A 23,585-nucleotide genomic window follows, 5' to 3' on the forward strand; every position below is an offset into this window, starting at 1 on the left:
GGAAAGTTACAAAGAATAGCAAAGGGTCACAAAACAAACAGTGAGAGCTACAAAAAAGGAGTATGAAAAGAAACTTGCAAGGGATATCAAATTCAACACAAAGAATTTTTACAATTATATTAGGAGAAAGAGGGGGGTCAGGAGCAATGTTAAAAATCAGCCCTTAAAAACTGAAAGCGGTAACATTGTCAATGATAATAAGGAAATGGCAGACATGTTGAATAATTACTTTGCATCGGTATTTACAGTAGAGGAAGAGGATAGCATGCCAGAAAATTCAAGGAAACTAATATTAAATCAGGAACAGGGATTCAATAAAATTAACATAAGTAAAATAACAGTAATGAAGAAAATAATGGCATTAAAGAGTGACAAATCCCCAGGACCAGATAGTTTCCATCCCAGGGTTTTAAAGGAAATGGCTGACCACATTGCAGATGCCCCAACTATAATCTTCCAAAGTTCTCTCGATTCAAGAACCATGCCTTTAGATTGGAAAATTACACATGTCACTTCGTTATTTAAGAAGGGCGAGAGAACGAAACCAGGGAATTATAGACCATTTAGCCGAACATCTGTTGTCGGAAAATTGCTAGAGTCTATAATTAAGGATAGGGTGACCCAACACCTTGAACATTTTCAGTTGATCAGAGAGAGCCAGAATGGATTCTTGAAAGGAAGGTCATGCCTGACAAATCTGATTGAATTTTTTGAGGAGGTGACTAAAGTAGTGGACAGGGGAATGCCTATGAATGTTATTTATATGGACTTCCAGAAGGCATTTGAGAAAGTCTCACATAAGAGATTGCTAATTAAGGTAGAATCCCACGGAACTGACAGCAGATTATTGACCTGTTAGGAAGCGCAGGAGAAAGGCAGTAGGGTAATGAGTAGGTACTCAAATTGGCAGGATGTGACTAGTGATGCCCCACAGGGATTGGGGCCTCAACTACTCACAGTATTTATTAATGACTTAGATGATGGCATAGGAAGTTATATATCCAAGTTTGCTGATAACACAAAGATAGGCAGCATTGTAGGCAGTGTAGATGAAAGCATAAAATTACAAAGGGATTGTGTAAATGGGCAAAACTGTGGCAAATGGATCAATGTAGGCAAATGTGAGGTCATCCACTTTGGACCCCAAAAGGATAGAACAGGGTACTTTCTAAATGGTGAAAAGCTAAGCACAGTGGAAGCCCAAAGCGACTTGCGGGGTCCAGGTACATAGATCATTAAAATGCCATGAACAGGTAGAGTAAATGATTAAAAAGGTTAATGGAATGCTGCCCTTTATATCTCGAGGACTAGGGGGTCGAAGTTATGCTGCAGCTATACAAAACCCTGGTTAGACCACACCTGGAGTACTGTGAGCAGTTCTGGGCACCACAGCTTAGGAAGGCCTTGGAGGGAGTGCAGCGTAGGTTTACCAGAATGATACCCGGACTTCAAGGATTAAGTTACAAGGAAAGATTACACAAATTAGGGTTGTATGCCCGAGAATTTAGAAGGTTAAGGGGTGATCTGATCGAAGTTTTCAACATATTAAGGGAAACGGATATATAGAGAGAAACTCTTTCCGCTGGTTAGGGATTCTAGGACTCGGGGGCATAGTCTAAAAATTAGAGCCAGACATTTCAGGAGCGAAATTAGGAAACACGTCTACACACAAGGGGTGGTAGAAATTTGGAATTCTCTTCCACAAACTGCAATTGATGCTAGGTCAATTGTTAATTTTAAATCTGAGATGGATAGCCTTTTGTTAAGCAAAGGTATTAAGGGATATGGGCCAAAGGCAAGTATATGCAGTTAGGTCACAGAGCAGCCATGATCTCATTGAATGGCGGAACTAGCTCAAGGGGCTCAATGACTACTCCTGTTCCTATATTCCTATATACACCAACCTAAGTGAAGCAGTAAAATGAAAGCAGAGTAAGTTTAACAAAATTATTTAGTTAGTATTGTGGTACTAGCTGGTTTATGAACAACAGCTATGAAATATAATAGTGACTGATTGCGCAGTTTTGCTGAATACTTGCTTCTCATTATATATGTTTTTTTTAATAGAATAGCAACTTTGAACAAAAACAACTTGCATTTATATAGCGTCTTAAACATCCCAGACGCTTTACAGGAGGGTTATCAAACAAAATTTGACACTGAGCCACCTAAGGAGATATTAGGACAGGTGTTGTCAAAGAGGTAGGTTTTAAGGACCGCCTTAAAGGAGAGAGAGGTAGAAAGGCTTAGAGACAGATTTCCAGAGCCTGCCAAGGAGAAATAGCACATGAAACAGGGATCGGAAAAGCAGTTAAAATGGATACACGTGGCTTTGCATGCTAGGAATAGAGAAAGAAATTGGCACATCCAGTTAAACAATAAAATTAATGGCTTTCCGCCTCCAGTTACCTGCACCCATTGATATGTTGATTCTAGTTCTACCATGAGCTCCACCCACTTGTCAATCACGGCTCTGATTTCTAGAATGGACATCAACGGCAGGGTGATGTCGGAATGAGGATGGAAGCACATGACCTTACTGAAAGAGAATATCCAACTGAGTATAAAACACAGACTTGTAATTGAAGAACTGCACCATTCCCACAACATTGAGCACTTAATTCCCACAAAAACATATTGCAATACTAGACCTAGTGTACCACAGATAAAACTGCCACCTGGGCAGTATTGACTTGAACAGTTCACTTTTGGGCTGTCCAGAAATTTATTAAATGTAAACATGACAACAAAGGAACAACTTTACAAACTGATGCTCCCTTTACAGAGATTCTCCCACCAGGAGTGGATATAAAAGAAAAAAGACTTGCATTTATATAGCGCCTTTTATGACCTTAAGACTTCCCAAAGGGCTTTACAGTCAATTAAGTACTTTTTGATAGTGTAGTCATTGTTTTAATGTAGGAAACGCGGCAGCCAATTTGCGCACAGCACACTTCCATAAACCTCAACGTGATAACCAGTTAATTGGTTTTCATGCTGTTGATTGAGGGATAACAAGAACAGACATTGACGACAAGATTCAACACCACCTACAATGCGCCAGCGCAGCCTTCAGCCGCCTGAGGAAAAGTGTTTGAAGACCAGGCCCTCAAATCCGCTACCAAGCTCATGGTTTACAGGGCTATAGTTATACCCACCCTCCTGTATGGCTCAGAGACATGGACCATGTACGGTAGACACCTCAAGTCGCTGGAGAAATACCACCAACGATGTCTCTGCAAGATCCTACAAATCCCCTGGAAGGACAGATGCGCCAACGTTAGCGTCCTCGACCAGGCCAACATCCCCAGCATTGAAGCATTGACCACACTTCATCAGCTCCGCTGGGCAGGCCACACTATTCGCATGCCAGACACGAGGCTCCCAAAGCAAGCGTCCTACTTGGAACTCCCTCACGGCAAGCGAGCCAAAGGTGGGCAGAGGAAACGTTACAAGGACACCCTCAAAGCCCCCCTGATAAAGTGCAAAATCCCCACCGACACCTGCGTGTCCCTGGCCAAAGACCGCCCTAAGTGGAGGAAGTGCATTCAGGAGGGCGCTGAGCACCTCGAGTCTCATCGCCGAGAGCATGCAGAAATCAAGCGCAGGCAGCGGAAAGAGCGTGTGGCAGACCAGTCCCACCCACCCTTTCCCTCAACGACTATCTGTCCGACCTGTGACAGGGACTGTGGTTCTCGTATTGGACTGTTCAGCTACCTAAGGACTCATTTTTAGAGTGGAAGCAAGTCTTCCTCGATTCTGAGGGACTGCCTATGATGATGATGATGATAATGAGATTTAAATATTGGCTGATAAATATTGGTTGTTAACTACATTCCATGATATGTAGCGGGAATTATCTGGATAATTCTTTGTTGTGCAAGTTTTCTCTTGTTCCACTACGTCAAAAGACAATCACTTCCCTTAAAAGCAACAAACCCAATGGTCACTAAAAAAAAAGTGCTTTTTGTAAACAGTGCAGCTTTATATAGTCACAGCAACGCCACTTTATAGATCTTCACAGAATAGATATTTACCAAACTCCTCCAGCAGCTTTTGCTTTAAACAGCGGGTGTTCACTGAGACCTAGAGTGTAAAAGAAAGTAGTTAGTGTTATGTTTAAAGAAAAGGAGAGTAGGATCTAAGGAATGCATTTTAACTCAGTATTTATAGGGCTCAATTTTCCCCAAAGTTGTTTTTTGGCGTACTTGAAGAGCTACGCCCATTTATTTGGGCGTAACTACACCAAAAAAAATTCAAACTTTCCCTGTTTGAATTTTTCATTTTGGCGCTGCCAAGCCTGTCTTTTAGCTTTGGGGTGGAGCCTAAGATCTTCGCCAAAAAGATCGGGTTGCCAGGATAACCACACTGCGGGCTGAGGCTGGAAAGTGACACATACAACAGATTTTGGCCAGCTTACAGCAACCTGCACAAGCACCTTACACATTGCAGCAACTTACCAGCATTAAATTATTAGAGTGTTTATGCCAAAAGTCTATCCCCCCGCCACCCTCCACGTGCCCAGAGCCGCTCCTAACCTTGGCCGAAAGGCCTCCCGGTGCCGGTACCCGCTACTAGCCCTGGCTGAAAGGCCTCCCGATGGCCGGAAGGTTTTTCCACAGTGGTCACATACGCCATCCTAAGAAAAATTGGAGTAAATCAGAGCTCGCCAAATTTGCTTAAATGGCCAGAATTGGCGCGTGTGGCAGGTTACGTCCCCAATGGAGGTTAAAAAACCAACCTAAAAAAATCGTAACTGAGTTACACCGGCGCACAATCTTTGGGTAAACTTGGATATTTTAAATTTAGGCCAAAAAAAGCAACGTGTGCCAAAAAAAACAGCGCAAATAACTGGGGAAAATTGAACCCATAATACCATTCTGACAAAAGTAAAGTATTTTTTCCACGGTTTACTTTTTACCTCTTTATTATGGTCAGTTTAAAATAGGTTCTTTTAAAAAGAAAACCCTCAAAATAGAGCATGCACATAAAAAAGCCAACATATTTAACTCAAGGGTCAAGCCAGCTACAAAATTATTTGACGAAACAAAAGATGCACTCTCACTACATCGATGTGAAAAAGTTCGGCTGTTAAAGTGTAAATCTATCATCATTCTTCACTGACACCAGAACTGTACTGAATGACACTTCCAGTAGGTGGAACTCTCACTCCGCTTCGCCTCAAAGTCAGTTCAGGCCTTGCCACCCAAATTACACGCCAAGTTCACCTTTGCACCGATCTTAAACTTGTAGAGCATGAATGCACCCAAAGTGTCTTTAATATACTTGTTTTTAAATGCAAAGTTGTTAGTATCAATATCGCATCAGAACACTTTTATTCAGTTATGTACCTTTTGAATCTGGCAGAAAGTTAGTTGGTCACCTTGTTTGACTGTTTTGTAATAAGTGTTATGTCTTGCAAAGTCCTGAGGACTGCAATGAAAGTTACCTGAAGGAAGCATCTTTTATTCTTCAACCAATATCACTAAAAAAAAAATCTAGTCATTATTGCATTACTGTTTGTAAGACCTTGCTGTATGAAATTTGGCTGCTGTGTTTCTTACTTTACAATAGCAACTGCATTAAAAAAAGCAGTTAATTGGTTGTAAAGCACTTTGGGACTTCATGAGGTCAGGAAGATGCGATATAAATGCAAGTTCTTCCTTTCTTTCTCTCCAGTTCTCTCTATGCTCTCTTTCCTCTCATCTCCTTCAAAGACTTGAAGCCAGACTCAGCTCTGCAGAAATGATTTCATTTGTTATTGATTATGCAAGATGGCAGGTAGCCAGAATCTGAGATTGCGAGGGAAAGAATTTGAGATGAGGATCTTGGATCTAGGACCCAATGGGTAGTGCAGGAAGGACGGGCTGAGGCCTTGACCCAATGCTGAATGGTCTTCCCATCACTTTCATACTGAATACTGAGCTGCAATGCCTACCACTACTGGTACATCAGGGAACTGCTGCAACTGGCATGACACTTAGGAATGGGGTTGGAAGAGTTCATGACCTGGGTTAGGAAGGAGGATGGAGGCCAAGGCGTGGATTCTGTCACTGCAGACATGGAATCCATGCCCTGGGGCTAGCACTGTGTTCCACAGCTGCGACTAGGAAGGAGTTGAAAACCACGGTTTGGTCTGGTACTGGGAAGTCAGGGCTCGTGGTTAATGCTGGGAGAAATGGGATCTACATAGCAACACTAAGGATATGTGGTTGGGTGAGAAAACATCTGCAGCTGACTAACAAAGATTCCAGATCCAAATATAAAATAATTTAAACTGTAGAAAGATTTTGGAAAACAATATTTATATTAGATGAGAATTCCAGACTAACTGGACAACATGGAGTTTGAAGTACCTGGGTCTGGAGCGTCTGGTTGCATGCTCGGGAAGTCATTATCAAACACGTACGTACTTTCATACACTGGGTTCACCTTTACCATGTGAAATGAAACAAGAAACAATCCTCTGACATATCTATGACAAGTATCATTCAAATAGTCAACTTTAAAATGCATGCTTGTTTTCGAAGGTTAAAGGCAAAACTCCTATTCTTTCAGTTGATATGGTTTAAAGAAGCTGTATCATTATGCAACATGAAATGTTTGACCACGGGGTCAAGAATGGTAGCAGTTACGGAAATTACCAAAATTTTCATTTTTAAACGTGTTACAGTTTTGAAAAAAAAATCTTATAATCAAACAAAACAAATGAACCAAATTTACCAATCCCTCTCAGATTTGGCATGATGTTTATCCTGCATGATTATACAGCTACTTCAAATGTTGCAAATACCAATACAGTAATTATAGCATTCCAAACATTTCCATTGTTTATGCCACAACCTCCCTGCTCCACAAAGCCTTTTTATCTTAACTTTGGCTGCCAGCAGGAAGTGAAAAGGATGATGGATGGAGGGAGCGGATTTCTACATCGCTAGTTGTTAAATCAGAAACCGTATCATGCAAGTAATACTTAGAATACAGGGTATACACTATTTTCCAGACACGGATTTTATTATTCACCAGATTTTTTTTCCACGTTTGGTCATTAAAAAGCACAACGCCAGATTGTTGTAAACAACCGGAGGTTGGTTCATTATTGTCCTTCAGACAAGGGAATCTAGTAACCCCTACTTAATCTGGCCTGCATATGACTCCAATCCCACACTGGTAATTAACTCTTAAAGCGAACATGGTAACTAGGAATGGATAATAAATGCTGCCTTGAAAGCAACACTACATCCGAACAATAAATATATTTTTTTTAAATCTCCTTCTTCCCTCCTCTCCCCAATTCTGAAAGTACAGAAAGGGATTTCATAAATCTCTCAAACACACATTATCTTTCAATCTATTAAATTTCTAAGTACTTTCCAATCTATTGCTCTCCAATGGAAACAATTTCAATTTTAAAGAGTTTATCCTCCTAACTTTGCATTTGTGGTTCACAAATCATCCTCTCGGCTTCTTCTGATTCCTTGTCAAAGCATCAAGATCCCTTTGAAGGCAAGATTGCTAAATTTGTACATGATATTCTAAGTATGATCTTATGAATGAGTTATTATAAGGTTAAACTAAAACATTATGATCTATTAACATGCTTGTGATGCATCCTTGTATTAGATTAGTTTTACTAATAAAAACCTCACATCAGAAAAAGGCTGATAACCATGCAGCAACCTTCAATTTTTATGAGGAAAAGCATCCACGATGTAGACCTTTCCTAACACAAATGGCATTATCTTCTATTCTACATATATAATTGTCTTGGCCATGAATTGCTCCCATTTAGTTTGGCCAGTTCAATTTGCATGTTTTTGATTTCCCTGCAGTGGTCATCTTGTTGCACAGAATTATGTTATCAGGAAATTTGGTACTACTGACCCTTGATTTGCCAATTATTAAAATTATTTGCAATTATGTACAGTGCTGGCACTGTGATATCAGTAAAATAGAATAGTCATTGTGTTTCAGTAAAGCCTAATAGTAATTGTGTGTACTTTCTATATTTTATCCATTTGGGCTAAAATAGCCAACATCCTTCTTGCTCCAACTTCCTTATTTTTAACTTGTATCTCAAGGTTTTTGTCCAAAGGATACTGTGAGGCAGTATTCCCAGCATGCTTTGAGAACTGCACCTAAACTTGCGGCAGAGAAGAGAAACACCTGTTGATGCCAAGAATTGTAGCTCTGCTGACTTTACAGCTGAAGAGCAGCACTAAACTATAGCCTACTAGACTACTTCATCATCATTGGTCGACTGTCGCCGGCACTCCTGTGGCTGCCCTGTGTTTCGGACTGTCCATGATTGCTCTTTCATTGACTTATTATGGACTGCAGCTGCATCACGGCTTGCAGGTGATGGATGCCTTTGGCAAATTCAAGGATTAGCTCATTCGTCTTTTAATGGCATTTCCTCCATCAAGGGCCCCACTAGCCTACTGCTAGAAGCCATTGGTGCTTTCTGGAGGTGACCAGGTTACTTAACCATTACCTGGTGGTTGGCTAGTCACAGGTTATACCGTCTACGGTCATTATGATAGCAGGTTTTAACACCTGACTTGACCACAGTAGATTTAATTCGATCAGAGAAAAAAATATACTAGCTTCCAGACTCACTGTTGAAACAATAGCCCTATGTAAACTAATTTCAGGGGGCCAGGACTGTAGTCATAGTGACCAAGGAACTAATACAAGAACAAACTGCATTTGATTTGATTTGCTACTACCACATGAAAGAAAAACAACTCTGCATTACAACTGGAACCTCAACATGTCAAATGTTAAAAACATGTTTGGTACCAGTGGTCAACTGAATGAAGTTTGTTAACTACCAACACTAACTTTAACATATGCTTGCCATCGTAGATGTCTATACATTACCTTTCCATTTGTCCTCGTTGCTCCAGGACAGAGAGGATTAGTTGGATCATGACGTGGAATGTTCACCTCTGCTGATTTCTCCACCTGTCCCTTCCAAGGACGTTTCATCCGGTGAGCAGAGACCAGGATCCACTCATCACGGAGAGGGTTATAGCGGACATGTTGGTGTTCTAGTTTTAGAAACAAAATGGTGAGAACGACAGCAACTAATCTCACGTACATTTTTCTCCCTACTGACTGCTCATTATTTACATTACCAGTGCTTCTTCAGTGCTGACAATAATTTTAATTTTAATATTGACTACATAGTTAGAACTTTACTGATGGTCATCATCAGAAATTGAAATTGAATAGTATTATTCCAGTCTGTTGTTCACAAATTTTAGGGCTCAATTTTCCCCAGTTATCTGTGCCATTTTTTTGGCGTGTGCCACTTTTTCTGACCTAAATTAAAATATCCAAGTTTCCCCAAAGATTGTGCGCCAGCGAAACACAGTTAGTTAGGATTTTTTTAGGTTACTTTTTTTTGCGTTTTAGAGGGCGTAACCAGAGGTCTGTGCCAGTTTTTCACATTTATGCAACTTTGGCCAACTTACATTTTTCCTAGGATGCCGTTTGTGACCACTCCCAAAAAACCTCATCGCCCGTCGACCCGAACAGCTCTTCGATGCGCAACCCCCCGCCAGCTTTCTGACGTTCGGAAATCCGGAAATACCTGAACCTGGGCTCGGGTGTTTCCAAATTTGACACGTCAGAAAGACATTCCAAAGTCCGGCAAATCGCAAAATCCGGAACAGCCTCGGTCCCGAGGGTTCTGGATTCGGGACGCTGCACCTGTAGTAGCAATTTGGTAAAAGATTTACATCAAAACTGGGTGAACTTGAGAACAGCTCGCTAGTATTGTACAACATTAGAGAGCTGTTACATTTAGAATATATTATAATAAGAGCAAAACTCCTGTTAGTTACGACAACAACTTGTATTTATTGTGATATCTTCACAGAGCACACACACACAGCTCCTAACATGGAGGCTGCTTGGTCCGGAAGCTCCCGGAAACTGCCTGTCTGTTTATTATAACTCTGCAGCTGCAGTACACAATACGTCCACATCCACAGTATGGAGCTACAAGCATTACAAGCTTACAGCACTTACAGAAATCACATTTATATAATAATTTTTATTTATATCGCGTCTTTAACATAGTAAAACGTTCCAAGGTGCTTCACAACAATTTTAGAACACGTTAGATGTTGACCATTGAGGAAAAGAGAAAAAGCATGAGAAGGAATTGTAAAAAGATGTTAAAGGCTCGGTTCCGAAGCAGTAGCCAAAATGCGCACGCAGATAGACACAGGCGAAAAAAATGCAAAAAAAAAATTCAAATTACATTGTAAATAATACAATTAAAAAAGTATACAATAGTAACATAGAAATATAGAAAATAGGTGCAGGAGTAGGCCATTCAGCCCTTCGAGCCTGCACCACCATTCAATATCATGGCTGATCATTCACCTCAGTACCCCTTTCCTGCTTTCTCTCCATACCCCTTGATCCCTTTAGCTGTAAGGGCCACATCTAACTCCCTCTTGAATATAACCAATGAACTGGCATCAACAACTCTCTGCGGCAGGGAATTCCACAGGTTAACAACTCTCTGCGTGAAGAAGTTTCTCATCTCAGTCCTAAATGACTTACCCCTTATCCTTAGAATGTGTCCCCTGGTTCTGGACTTCCCCAACATCGGGAACATTCTTCCTACATCTAACCTGTTCAGTCCCGTCAGAATTTTATATGTTTCTATGAGATCCCCTCTCATCCTTTTTAACACCTGTGAATACAGGCACAGTCGATCCAGTTTCTCCTCATATGTCAGTCCTGCCATCCCGGGAATCAGTCTGGTGAACCATCGCTGCACTCCCTCAATAGCAAGAACGTCCTTCCTCAGATTAGGAGACCAAAACTGAACACAATATTCCAGTTGAGGCCTCACCAAGGTCCTGTACAATTGCAGTAAGACCTCCCTGCTCCTATAGTCAAATCCCCCAGCTATGAAGGCCAACATACCATTTGCCTCCTTCACCGCCTGCTGTACCTGCATGCCAACTTTCAATGACTGATGTACCATGACACCCAGGTCTCTTTGCACCTCCTCTTTTCCTAATCTGCCGCTATTCAGTAAAATCAGTATAATAAAGATTAATTATAACTAAACAAAATTAATATATACCATAATTATAAATTATAAATTAAGCTAAAATTAAAAAATCAGCAATTGAAGCAAATTAAATCAGTTATTAGCTGTCTTTAAGATTCATTCCCTGTCCAGTGACTCAATTAATCTGGAAGAACCAATCAGTGTCCCCCTTCCTTGTGATGTCATAATTTTATTACTTTTTATTTCTCACTTTGGCCACTTCATAGGACCTGCAATAGCTCCAGGCTCCAGCTGCCTCCGCTGTCAGGGAGACGCTGTTGTTTAAATCTCCCTCCAGCTTTATACAGCACCTTTAGCATAGTAAAATGCTACAAGACACTTCAGGGCAGCGAATACCAAACAAAATCTGACACCGAGCCACAAAAGGAGGCCAAAAGCTTTGTCAAAAAGAGGTAGGTTTTAAGGAGCGCCTTGAAGAAGGAGTGAGAGGTAAAGACAAATGTGCCCTCTAACTTTTTTTGAGTCACGTGGCTGCTCAGCACATTCAAAATTCCACGCACACGCGTTTTTTCCATTTAAAAGCCGGCAAGCCCGCTGCGCAGGACCTCCAGAACGCTTAAAAAGAACATTGGTAGGGAAGCGGAAAGAGTTAGGAAGGAAATTCCAGAGCTTAGGGCCTAGGCAGCTGAAGACACAAGCGCCAATGGTGGAGCGATTAAATTTGGGAATGTGCAAGAGACCAGAAACGTAGAAACATAGAAAATAGGTGCAGGAGTCGGCCATTCGAGCCGGCACCGCTATTCAATGAGATCATGGCTGAACATGCGACTTCAGTACCCCATTCCTGCTTTCTCGCCATACCCCTTGATCCCTCTAGTAGTAATGACTAAGTCCTTTTTGAATATATTTAGTGAATTGGCCTCAACAATTTTCTGTGGTAGAGAATTCCACAGGTTCACCACTCTCTGGGCGAAGAAATTTCTCCTCATCTCGGTCCTAAATGACTTACCCCTTATCCTTAGAATGTGTCCCCTGGTTCTGCACTTCCCCAACATTGGGAACATTCTTCCTGCATCTAACCTGTCTAAACCCGTCAGAATTTTAAACGTTTCTATGAGGTCCCCTCTCATTCTTCTGAACTCCAGTGAATACAAGCCCAGTTGATCCAGTCTTTCTTGATATGTCAGTCCCACCATCCCGATCAGTCTGGTGAACCTTCGCTGCACTCCCTCAATAGCAAGAATGTCCTTCCTCAAGTTAGGAAACAAAACTGTACACAATACTCCAGGTGTGGCCTCACCAAGGCCCTGTACAACTGTTGTAACACCTCCCTGCCCCTGTACTCAAATCCCCTCGCTATGAAAACCAACATGCCATTTGCTTTCTTAACCGCCTGCTGTATGTACCTGCATGCCAACTTTCAGTGACTGATGTACCATGACACCCAGGTCTCGTTGCACCTTCCCTTTTCCTAATCTGTCACCATTCAAATAATAGTCTGTCTCTCAGTTTTTACAACCAAACTGGATAACCTCACATTTATCCACATTATACTTCATCTGCCATGCATTTGCCCACTCACCTAACCTATCCAAGTCAATCTGCAGCCTCATAACAACCTTCCTCGCAGCTCACACTGCCACCCAACTTAGTGTCATCCGCAAATTTGGAGATACTACATTTAATCCCCTCGTCTAAATCATTAATGTACAATGTAAACAGCTGGGGCCCCAGCACAGAACCTTGCGTACCCCACTAGTCACTGCCTGCCATTCTGAAAAGTACCCATTTACTCCTACTCTTTGCTTCCTGTCTGCCAACCAGTTTTCAATCCACGTCAGCACACTACCCCCAATCCCATGTGCTTTAACTTTGCACATTAATCTCTTGTGTGGGACCTTGTCGAAAGCCTTCTGAAAGTCCAAATATACCACGTCAACTGGTTCTCCCTTGTCCACTTTACTGGAAACATCCTCAAAAAATTCCAGAAGATTTGTCAAGCATGATTTCCCTTTCACAAATCCATGCTGACTTGGACCTACCATGTCACCTCTTTCCAAATGCGCTGCTATGACATCCTTATAATTGATTCCATCATTTTACCCACTACCGATGTCAGGCTGACCGGTCTATAATTCCCTGTTTTCTCTCTCCCTCCTTTTTTTTTTTAAAAAGTGGGGTTACATTGGCTACCCTCCACTCCATAGGAACTGATCCAGAGTCTATGGAATGTTGGAAAATGACTGTCAATGCATCAGCTATTTCCAAGGCCACCTCCTTAAGTACTCTGGGATGCAGTCCATCAGGCCCTGGGGATTTATCAGCCTTCAATCCCATCAATTTCCCCAACACAATTTCCCAACTAATAAGATTTCCCTCAGTTCCTCCTTCCTACTAGACCCTCTGACCCCTTTTATATCCGGAAGGTTGTTTGTGTCCTTCTTAGTGAATACCGAACCAAAGTACTCATTCAATTAGTCTGCCATTTCTTTGTTCCCCGTTATGACTTCCCCTGATTCTGACTGCAGGGGACCTATGTTTGTCTTTCCTAACCTTTTTTTCTTTACATATCTATAGAAGCTTTTACAGTCCGTCTTAATGTTGCCTGCAAGCTTCCTCTCGTACTCTATTTTCCCTGCCCAATCAAACCCTTTGTCCTCCTCTGCGGAGTTCTAAATTTCTCCCAGTCCCCGGGTTCGTTGCTATTCCTGGCCAATTTTTATGCCACTTCCTTGGCTTTAATACTATCCCCGATTTCCCTTGATAGCCACAGTTGAGCCACCTTCCCTTTTTTATTTTTACGCCAGACAGGAATGTACAATTGTTGTAGTTCATCCATGCGGTCTCTAAATGTCTGCCATTGCCCATCCACTATCAACCCCTTAAGTACCATTCGCCAATCTATCCTAGCCAATTCACACCTCATACCTTCAAAAAGTTACCCTTCTTTAAGTTCTGGACCATGGTCTCTGAACTAACTGTTTCATTCTCCATCCTAATGTAGAATTCCACCATATTATGGTCACTCTTCCCCAAGGGGCCTCGCACAAGAATTGGAGGAGCGCAGAGATCTCGAAGGGTTGTAGGCCCGGAGGGGGTTACAGAGATAAGGGGCGCCAAGGCCATGGAGGGATTTGAAAGCAAGGAGAATAATTTTTAAATCGAGGCATTGCCAGACTGGGAGCCAATGTAGGCCAGCGAGCACAGGGGTGATGTGTGAACGGGACTTGGTGCGAGTTAGGATATGGGCAGCAGAGTTTTGGGTGAGCTGAAGTTTATGGAGGGTGCAAGGTGGAAAGCCAGCCTGGAGAGCATTGAAATAATCATGGCTAGAGGTAACAACAGCATGGATGAGGGATTCAGCAGCAGATGAGCTGAGACAAGGGCAGAGTCGAATGATGTTACGGAGGTGGAAGTAGGTGGTACTGGTGATGAAGAGGATATGGGAAGGAAGTTGTATTGGTGATGAAGAGGATATGGGAAGGAAGTTGAGCTGAGTGTCAAATAGGACGCCAAGGCTGAAAACAGTCTCCAGCATCCGCAGTATTATGCTTTTGCAAATAATCTGGTTCAACCTCAGACAGTGGCCAGCGAGAGAGTGATGAAGTCAGTGGTTAGGGAACAGAGTTTATGGCAGGGACCGAAAACAATGGCTTCAATCTTCCCAATATCTAGTTAGAGGAAATTTCTGCTGATGTTGAACAAGTAGTGTGACAAATCAGAGTTAGTGAATGGTCAAGAGAGGTGGTGGTGAGGTAAGAGCTAGGTGTCATCAGCGTACATGCAGTATCTGATACTCTAGCACCTCGTACAGGACACAAGCAATACCTCACCTGATAGTTGATCTTTGCCTCAGTTCTAACCTACAGGGCCGGATTTGAGCCAGGTTTTTGCTGCGATTTGACCCTCCGCTGCGAAAACCCGGTCGGTGTGATCCTCGGATACCTGTTTGTGGCAGCGCTTCCACATACTGCTGAGGAGAGGTGCGCCGACGTGCAACGACGCAGATTGCGTTTGCGTCGTACTTTCGGCTCTCTCCCGACCCGTACAGCGCACCCAGAAAACCGACAGCAGCGCTAAGTATGAAAACCTGCAAAAATAGTAAGTTAAAGATTTTAGTTAATTATTTATCAGCGATTTAGTAGTAAGGGTTTTGTGAATGGTTTTTAAAATGTTATTTTTTATTTTTTCCCCCTCTCGCAGCGAGGCTTCTCTCGCAGCACTCCCAGCCCTGGACTAAAGTTGTCAAAACTCGCGGTTTGCGCCGCGAATCATCGTGCAACGCCGTCTTTACTGATGACGTAAAGGCCGAAAGCTCAGCCGAAAAATGGTAACGCAGCAAAAACGGTAATTTCGGCATATCGCACTGCACAGCACTGCCCCCCAGTCATCAAGATTCACGGCGTGGCCCTCGACAACGTGGACCACTTCCTCGGGAGCCTCTTGTCAACAAAGGCAGACATTGATGCGGAGATTCAACATCGCCTCCAGTGCACCAGCGCAACCTTCGGCCGCCTGAGGAAAAGAGTGTTCGAAGACCAAGCCCTCAAACCTACCACCAAGCTCATGGTCTACAGGGCTGTAATAATACACACCCTCCTGTATGGATCAGAGGCATGGACGATGTACATCAAGTCGCTGGAGATATATCACCAACGATGTCTCCGCAAAGCCTCCCTGGAGAAGTGCGGCATCACCACTGACACCTGGCCGAAGACTGCCCTAGGTGGAGAAAGTGCATCCGGGAGGGCATTGAGCTCTTCGAATCTCAATGCTGCGAGCGTGAAGAGGTCAGGCGCAGGCAGCGGAAGGAGCGTGCGGCAAATCAGTCCCACCCCCCACCTTCCCCCCGACGAATGTCTGACCCACCTGTGACAGGGTCTGTGGCTCTCGTGTTGGACTGTTCAGCCACCAAAGAACTCACTTTAGTAGTGGAAGCAAGTCTTCCTCGATTCTGAGGGACTGCCTATGATGGGTGTGTGTCTTTGAGAGGGTGCGTGTCTTTGAAAGGGTGTGTGTATGAGGTGAGTGAGAGTGTATGTATGTATGTATTGGCACATGTGCCGGAGCAACTCTCCAGTCGTCTTGGATCCCTTGCCACTGGACCAAGACCTTGCTCCGTCATGCCTGGCGTGCAACAGCCACCCCACGTTAAAAGAATTCATGCACAGGCATCTTTCACCATTTAAAATGAGTTCATCAGTCATCTGAGTACTCGTTTTTAGTGTGGAAGAAAGTCATCCTCAACCACGAGGGACTGCCTATGATAATAATTGCCTATGGTGAGTATCTGATGTTGTGTTTTCAGATGATGTCACCAAGGTCAGCTACATATCATGTAGATGAGAAAAAGGAGAAGGCCAAGGATAGATCTTTGGGGGACTTCCGAGGTAACGGTGTGGGAGTGGGAAAAGAAGCCATTATAGGTGGCTATGACTGGATAGTTAGGAATGGAACTAAGTGAGAACAGTCCCATCCAGCTGGACAACAGAGGAGAGGCGTTGGAAGAGAATGGTGTGGTCAACCGTGTCAAAGCTGCAGGTAGGTCAAGAGGAAGTGTAGTTTACCACGGTCACAGTCAATTTGTGACTTTGATAAGGGCCATTGTAGTACTGCAGCAAGGCAGAAACCTGATTTGGGAGGTTCAAACATGGAGTTGCAGGAAAGATGGACACGGATTTGGGAGGGGACAACACATTCAAGGACTTGAGAGAGGAAAGGGAGGTTGGAGATGGGGCGGTAGTTTGCAAGGACAAAGGGATCAAAGGTGATTTTTTTTGAAGACAGCAGATTTAAAGGGGAGGGAGCCAGTACCTGAAGAGACGGAACCATTAACAATATCAGCTAACATGGGGGCCAGGAAGGGAAGTTTTGTGGTTAGCAGTTTGATGGGAATAGGGCCTCATGGGCAAGATGAGCTCAAAGGGGGCATGTCCGTCAAGGTCAAAGTCACCACGGCACTGTAGTTCTACACCTCGGGTTCTTTTCGGGCTACAGCTGCCGACATTTGAGGACTTTCTCAGCATGCCACACATCGCTGCATTAGACAGGTCACTGAAGCCCTGTACGCATGAGGGAGGGACTTGATCAGCTTCCCTATGACCAGGGAGGCACAAAGTGAGAGGGCTCTAGGATTCTCTAGAATTACAAACTTCCTCAAGGTGCACAGAGCAATAGACTGTACGCACATCGCGATGCGGGCACCTTTTCAGGATGCTGAGGTTTTCAGGAACTGCAAGGGATTCCACTCCCTGAATGTCCAGCTGGTTGTCGACCACCAACAAATTATACTGGAAGTGAATGCTCAATTTCCGGGCAGCATCCATGATGCTCGCATCCTGCTTGCGAGCACTGTATCTGACTTGTTTAACAATGAGTCACAAGGTCAATGCTAAATGCTTGGGGACAAAGGATATGACCTCGCCACTTGGCTGATGATCCCCTGCATACACCCACACCGAGACAGAGAGGCAATACAACGAGGGCCACAGAGCAACTCGCAATATCGTGGAGAAAACCATTGGCGTGCTGAAGCAGCACTTTAGATGCCTGGACCACTCAGGAGGAGCTCCAATACCACCCTGAGCAGGTAGCTCAATTTGTGGTGGTGTGCCCCATGCTACACAACTTGGCTATCAGGAGGAGATGAGTCTGACAATCCACCTCACCAGAGAGAGAAAGAGGAGGACGAGGAGACGGATGCTGACATCGGGCCAGACAATCAGGCTGACGCTGAAGCCATGCCCACACCCCCCTGTAGACTGCATGAAAGGGCTCATGGTGGCATGATAGCTGCAAGAGCCTTACGTCAGGAGCTCATCAATGATCGCTTTGCCTGAAAGAACATTGGTGTTATTTACAAGGCTGACACACTGCTGGGTGTGCAGGTCATACATTAATGGCGGGCATCACGTTGGTGATAGTTGAAGTTTAAGTTGATTGAAGTTAAGTGTGATTATACCCTTTGATGTTAAGGAATCACCAGCATGTAATGGTGCAGCTATCTGAGCCAATGTGCTGCAAGGTTTTGTTAAATAAAAAACATTTAAACCGAACATTATTCTGAAATCATCAGTATTTCTGTACAAACCAACCCTTCTTCCCCATCCCCGCTTCTTCTCCCCACCTCGACCCCTTACCCTCCTGACTCTAAGCCGACCGGCCGAGGAGGTCCTCAGGCGATGCTTCATTGGCAGGAGGCAGTGGGGGGGTGACAGCCGAAGCGCTGCTTGGATGGATACGGGAGAGGACGGTCCCGAGCCATAAGCAAGATGTTGCTGCTGGCTCTCGTGAGGTTGGCAATGGGGGTGTGTCACCTTGGGGTGCAGTGTGGCGCTCTGGGATCACTGGGAGCCCTCTGCCATCAGTGTTTCTGGCTACCAGTTCCAGGGCCTCCTTCCATGTTATATCTTATTTGTTGGACAAAAACTTGGTGCCAACTATGTTCTTGGTGCTTAGTAGGCTTTTTGCTGCTGGTGAATCGCCATCGATCGTCCCACAACAGCCAAACAAGCACACACTACAGCCACACACACTTTCAGTCCCTCTGAACTCCCTCTCTGTCCCCTCTTCTGCGCATGTCATGATGACCCTTGACCTCCTGAATCACGGGAATCAAGCGTTGCCATGCTGTTGCTAAGGACGGCCACACTTTATGGCAGAAGGCCAGAAAAATTTAACGCTACCGCCCATTTGATATCGCTCGCGTTAATGCCCATTTTCAAAAATGTAAATTAGGTGTTTTGAGAATGAACGAGAAGCCGGCGATCTGAAAACCCTTTTTTAATGCCTACACCAGAAATAACGCCCATTTTTGGGCGATAAGCTCAAAAGTGGAGGTTCTAGCCCTTGGTGTGGTATTTGGGTGGGCGGTAATGAACAAGAATCTTAAAGGCGAGGGGACAAGGGTGGAACAGGATGAGATGCTCAAATGGAAGATAAGGCCATGTCGATGCAATCATCCACAATAAGCTCATGGATGGCAAAGGCCTGGTTCGCAAGTGAACAGACATTCTGGAGAGAGATAAGGAGAGGGTCGGTGATAGCTGATCCATTGGCAGAGTCCACAGGGTCAGCACTGGGAGGGGTGAATGAGTAGGGAAAGAGTTGGCTAAAACAACCCGCAGTGGGTGCGTTGGATGTGAAGGTCGGAGAGAGAGTACGATGGGCTAGTTATTGCCTCCTTAGTAGCAACCGCAAGGAGTGCTGCGATGGACCCTTGGGAGGATGTCAAGAAGAGGCATAGAGGGAAGCTGTGGACTTATCCAAGAGGGAAGGCGGCAGGAGAGTAGGAAGGTTGAGTAGTGGTGAAGGGCTGCAGTAGGGATTTGGTGGGGGAGGGCAGAGTAGCCGAGAAGGGACAAATGAAAGGTGGCTTGATGACAGGAGACAGGAACCTAGGCGGAGTAAAAAAAAAAGAGAAAAAAAAGAGAAAAAAAAGGAGGGAATAGAAGTGATGAGTTCAGGCCTGGAGCGACAGCCAAAACACGCATGCGAATGGACACACGGAAACTCAAGTTAAATAGGCATGGTTACATAGCAAGAGGAGACAATAGGAGGGAGTCCAAAAGTTAAGGTCTGAGGTCCCATGGTGGAATAAAGTTGACATAGATAGGATGGAGTCAGCTTGGGGCAAAATGATGCCCACGTTCAGAGACAGGTATGGAGGCCAAGGGAGTCCAAAAGGTATTTGAAGAGTAGATTATCAGAGGACGCACTGCTGGAGGTATTTCCGTGGAAATGAAAAGCCGGGAGGTGCACAGAATCGATCAAGAGGCAAAAAAAAAAATTGGTGGCAAAGTTGGAATTCACTGTAAGATCCAGAAGTGGCGGAGTAATGGACAGCGGCACAGGAGAGTGAAATCAAGGGCAGGACCCTCACTGTAGCAAATAAATCAGAAAAACCAGTAGAACTGCCATAAATTCAACAGTTAACAGCAGCGGTAGGGGATGGGTTATAAACTAGACAAAGTTACTTTAAAACTAGCATTACATCCCTTGTCATATTGATTTTTAATGTGAAAAATAAATTTAAAAGTAGTGAAACTAGGGTGTCACATCTCAAAGATTGGCAAGGACATTTGCAGATTGACATAAATTAACTGGGGCGGGGGGGTGGGTGGGAGGAGGGGGTGCAAGAGACACATTACACAGAACATGAAGATGTGTCAAGGACAAATTATCAACATTCCTGAGCCAATGTGCAACAAAATCACATACCAGCCACTTGCAAGATTTCTTTCAGTACAGAGCATATTACTCATATGATTGAGACGGGGGAGGGATGGATTCATTTAAAATATTGGTGATTTCTTTCTATTACTCCCTTTCCTGCTAGATTCCCTTTCAAAAAAGATACTCAAGTGGAAAAGGGAGAGAGGAAATAAAAGAAAAAGGGTTAGTGCATTGATTGTTAACTTCTCCAAGAGTGCTAAGTATTCAAGCAAATGAAAAGCAACACATCTAAAGGATTAGCCAACAAAACTAATGCAGAGTTCAATCAAATAGTTATACTGGGGTTGTTGCTTAATATATTGGCAAGGGAAGGCCGCCGCCATTACCTGCACTACGTGCCACGAGTTCCAAGCGGGCCCAAGGGACGCCGAGCAGGCCGAAGGGACTCCAAGTTCAAACCTGAGAGGTCCATGAGTGGCTGTAGTTTCTTCCTGACCCAGGGATCCATCCTGAGGCATGCTAGCCACCACCATCTCAGCAAAACCCCAGAACTGCACGAAGGAGAAAAGGCCATCCATCAGCTCAGGAACAACAAAGCATCAGAAGCAGATGGAATCCCCGCTGAGGCACGAAAGGATGGCGGAGAAGCACTATTGGCAAGAGATGCCGTAATCGTGACCATCTTCAAAAAAGAGGACAAGTCTGACTGCGGCAACTTCAGAGGAATCTCCCTGCTGTCGGCCACTGGGAAAGTCATCGCAAGAATCCTCCTCAACCGTCTTCTCCCTGTGGCTGAAGAATTCCTCCCAGAGTCACAATGAGAATTCCGTCTAAGGGATACAACAGACATGATTTCCATTGCACAACAACTACAAGAGAAATACATGGAACAGCACCAACTCGTACAAAGACCTGTGGAAATGTATTTTTATCTAAGCTGATACCATACGGTATTTGTGTGCCTTTTGATTAAAATGGAGTCCTGGCCCTTCCAGAACTTTCTGCATTTTAGCAGTCAGCTTGCATAAACCTGGTTTGAGATGGCTGATGGCCATCAGACAGCTAGGAGACAAGTCATGCTGAGACAAGTAACCCCCCCATGGTGCTCTCCTATTGTCTACACTACAGGAGTTCCATGTCACCCCACCCTTATCTTCTAGCCATTATCTCTTTCCGAGACCTCATCCATTTGATGCAAACAGATAAACTGACCAGGAAATTGGAACAATCCTGACACAATACAAGACAGGTGATAGCCCATTACCTATGACTCATGGAGTAATGGCCGTTTGGCTTTCTGATAACCCTAACAAAAGGAAATATCTGGATACCATGTCAGGACCAGGATATAGTAATTAACTCTTTATCTGTATTCACTGACTGTGAGACAGAGCAATACACAGGGAGAGGCCAGAACTTTGGTTTTACTGTATAAATATCTTGTTAAACTGAACCATTTTGGAGGTGTTCACTTAGCCCTTGACTGAGTGTGACCTACCCCTTGCGAGCAAGTAAATTAAAGAAACTTCTACCGGAGCTGTAAGTGTCGGAGTCATTCTTTTCGGAGGTCGAGATTTCGACAGTTATTGGAGGTCCCACCGAGATGCATACTCTCTGTTCTGTGAGTAAAACGGATACAGGCATAGTGCCTCTCCAGTGAAAGGCTTCAGTGGCCAAACAAGGTGAGCCTTTTGCTCACAAGAGGTTTCTTCACTGTTGAATCGCATATGTAATCTGTTGTCCACAGCGGAGGTACTGCATCTACAAGACTCGGCATTTAAAAGCTAAAGGTATTTTTTATAACCATTTCTTTCTCAGCTCGCCAGCAGAAGAGAACAGGTTCTGGAAAAATCTCGAAACAGCCCGGGGAAGGTTTCAGTAGGTGCTAGTCGATCGAAAAGGGTTCCAGGTTCTTATGTGATAAGATTTTTATTGTTTTTAATTCGGAAGGGGTTCTTATGTGATAAGACTATTAAAAAAAAAGAAAAAAGAAAGCGCTAATCGATCGAAGGTTCTTATGTGATAAGATTTTTATTGTTTTTAATTCAGAAGGGGTTCTTATGTGATAAGAGTACAGAAAAAAAAAGAAAGCGCAATCGATCAAAGAGTTTGGGTACGGAACCATAAGTTTTATCAGTTTTTTTATTAGGATAAGTTAAGGACTCGGTCTGTAGTGGCGTACAACGCAGACTGGGAATATTGTTTGTTGTCCTTGTATTACTGTTGTGTGCAATACCTTTGTGAGTCATTGCCATTAGAGAAACGGGAAGAGTCACTAGGGAAAGTTGTGATTCGAAAAAAAAACACAAGGATTGATTAAGAAAAGAAACAGTGACTGATTGATCAACTACGGTTGGTTCGTGCCAACATATCTCACACACCCAGACTGAGCCCGAATTAAGACCCTTTTCAGGCCACGTAACGGCCAGGAGAAGTGGGCGTAGAGAACTCAGTTGGCCGAAAGAATTGTGAGATCAGAAACTGTGGAAAATCTTAATCATCCAGAATGGGTGCCGGAGCAAGTTAAAACACCACAAAAGGCACACCAGCCTATGTCATGCTCCAGAATTGTGGTCAGTCTTCAATTGACCAAAGAAACAAAAACCGGTAAAGTGGACTACGGGTGAAAACAGGCCATTTCCACCCGATGGTTCATTTAATTTAGAGAGAACAACATGTCTAGAGGAGTGTCTTATAAACAGAGATCCAGGTAAAAAAAAAGGAAAGTAATAGAAAAGGCCTGGGTTCCGATTCTTCAAGCCCATGTAAAATTAACAGAGGAAGTAAATCAAATGTAAAAAAAAAAGAGAACCTGATAAGTGACTTATGGATTAAAAAAAAATGAAGCTAGCAAAAGAAAAAGCTTTATTGAATGGAGAGAGACTTGTGAATGTCTTGTCTTTGAATGAGAGTGCGTGAATGTCTTGTCTTTGAATGAGAGTGCTTCTGTCTTTTTTCCTTGTGTCTGGAAACCTGTTTGGAAAGGTTATGGAACTGCCTGTTTGTTTTAGCTCCACCCACTTTTTCAAACAAAGTGAAGTTTTTTAACCCTTCATAGTGTTGTCCTGTATGTGGGAAGTTTAAGACATTTTAAGTTAGAAGCGCAGGTGTGGATTTATTCGGATGAGAGGTTACAGAGCTAGGAAATGCACAAAGGATAGGTTTGTTGAGACATGGTCCCGGTGGTTGAAAGTTGTAATGCCTTTTTTTAAAAAAAAAAAGCCTTTGTGGGTCTCTCGAGGTGCAGGCTGGGGGAGTACACTCTCATTGTCCTTGGTGTAAATTCTTGGTACAAAAGCTTCTAGCTCAGTAAGAGGATTTTTTTTGATAAAGAGTGACAGTACAATAGTTGAATTGGGATTTTGAGATA

The 23,585-nt window shown here is 43.6% G+C and overlaps 1 protein-coding gene across 4 annotated transcripts in view; it reads right to left on the reverse strand.

The window, feature by feature from the left end:
* galt (galactose-1-phosphate uridylyltransferase) overlaps positions 1-23,585 on the reverse strand; it is an 81,294-nt gene that overhangs the window by 49,700 nt on the left and 8,009 nt on the right. For 2 of the 4 annotated variants that reach the window (XM_070867974.1, XM_070867985.1), the window contains exons 2-5: positions 8,884-9,053; positions 6,357-6,432; positions 4,038-4,086; positions 2,410-2,539 (exon numbers count right to left, since the gene is read on the reverse strand). In XM_070867974.1, the coding sequence (XP_070724075.1) occupies positions 2,410-2,539; positions 4,038-4,086; positions 6,357-6,432; positions 8,884-9,053 (425 nt within the window). Of the gene's footprint in view, positions 1-2,409; positions 2,540-4,037; positions 4,087-6,356; positions 6,433-8,883; positions 9,054-9,479; positions 9,500-20,601; positions 21,046-23,585 lie in introns of those variants that run through there. The other 2 variants (XM_070867978.1, XM_070867992.1) reach the window with 2 other exon arrangements.

This window comes from Pristiophorus japonicus, chromosome 2 (genome assembly GCF_044704955.1).
Source record: "Pristiophorus japonicus isolate sPriJap1 chromosome 2, sPriJap1.hap1, whole genome shotgun sequence".
NCBI lineage: Eukaryota > Metazoa > Chordata > Chondrichthyes > Pristiophoridae > Pristiophorus > Pristiophorus japonicus.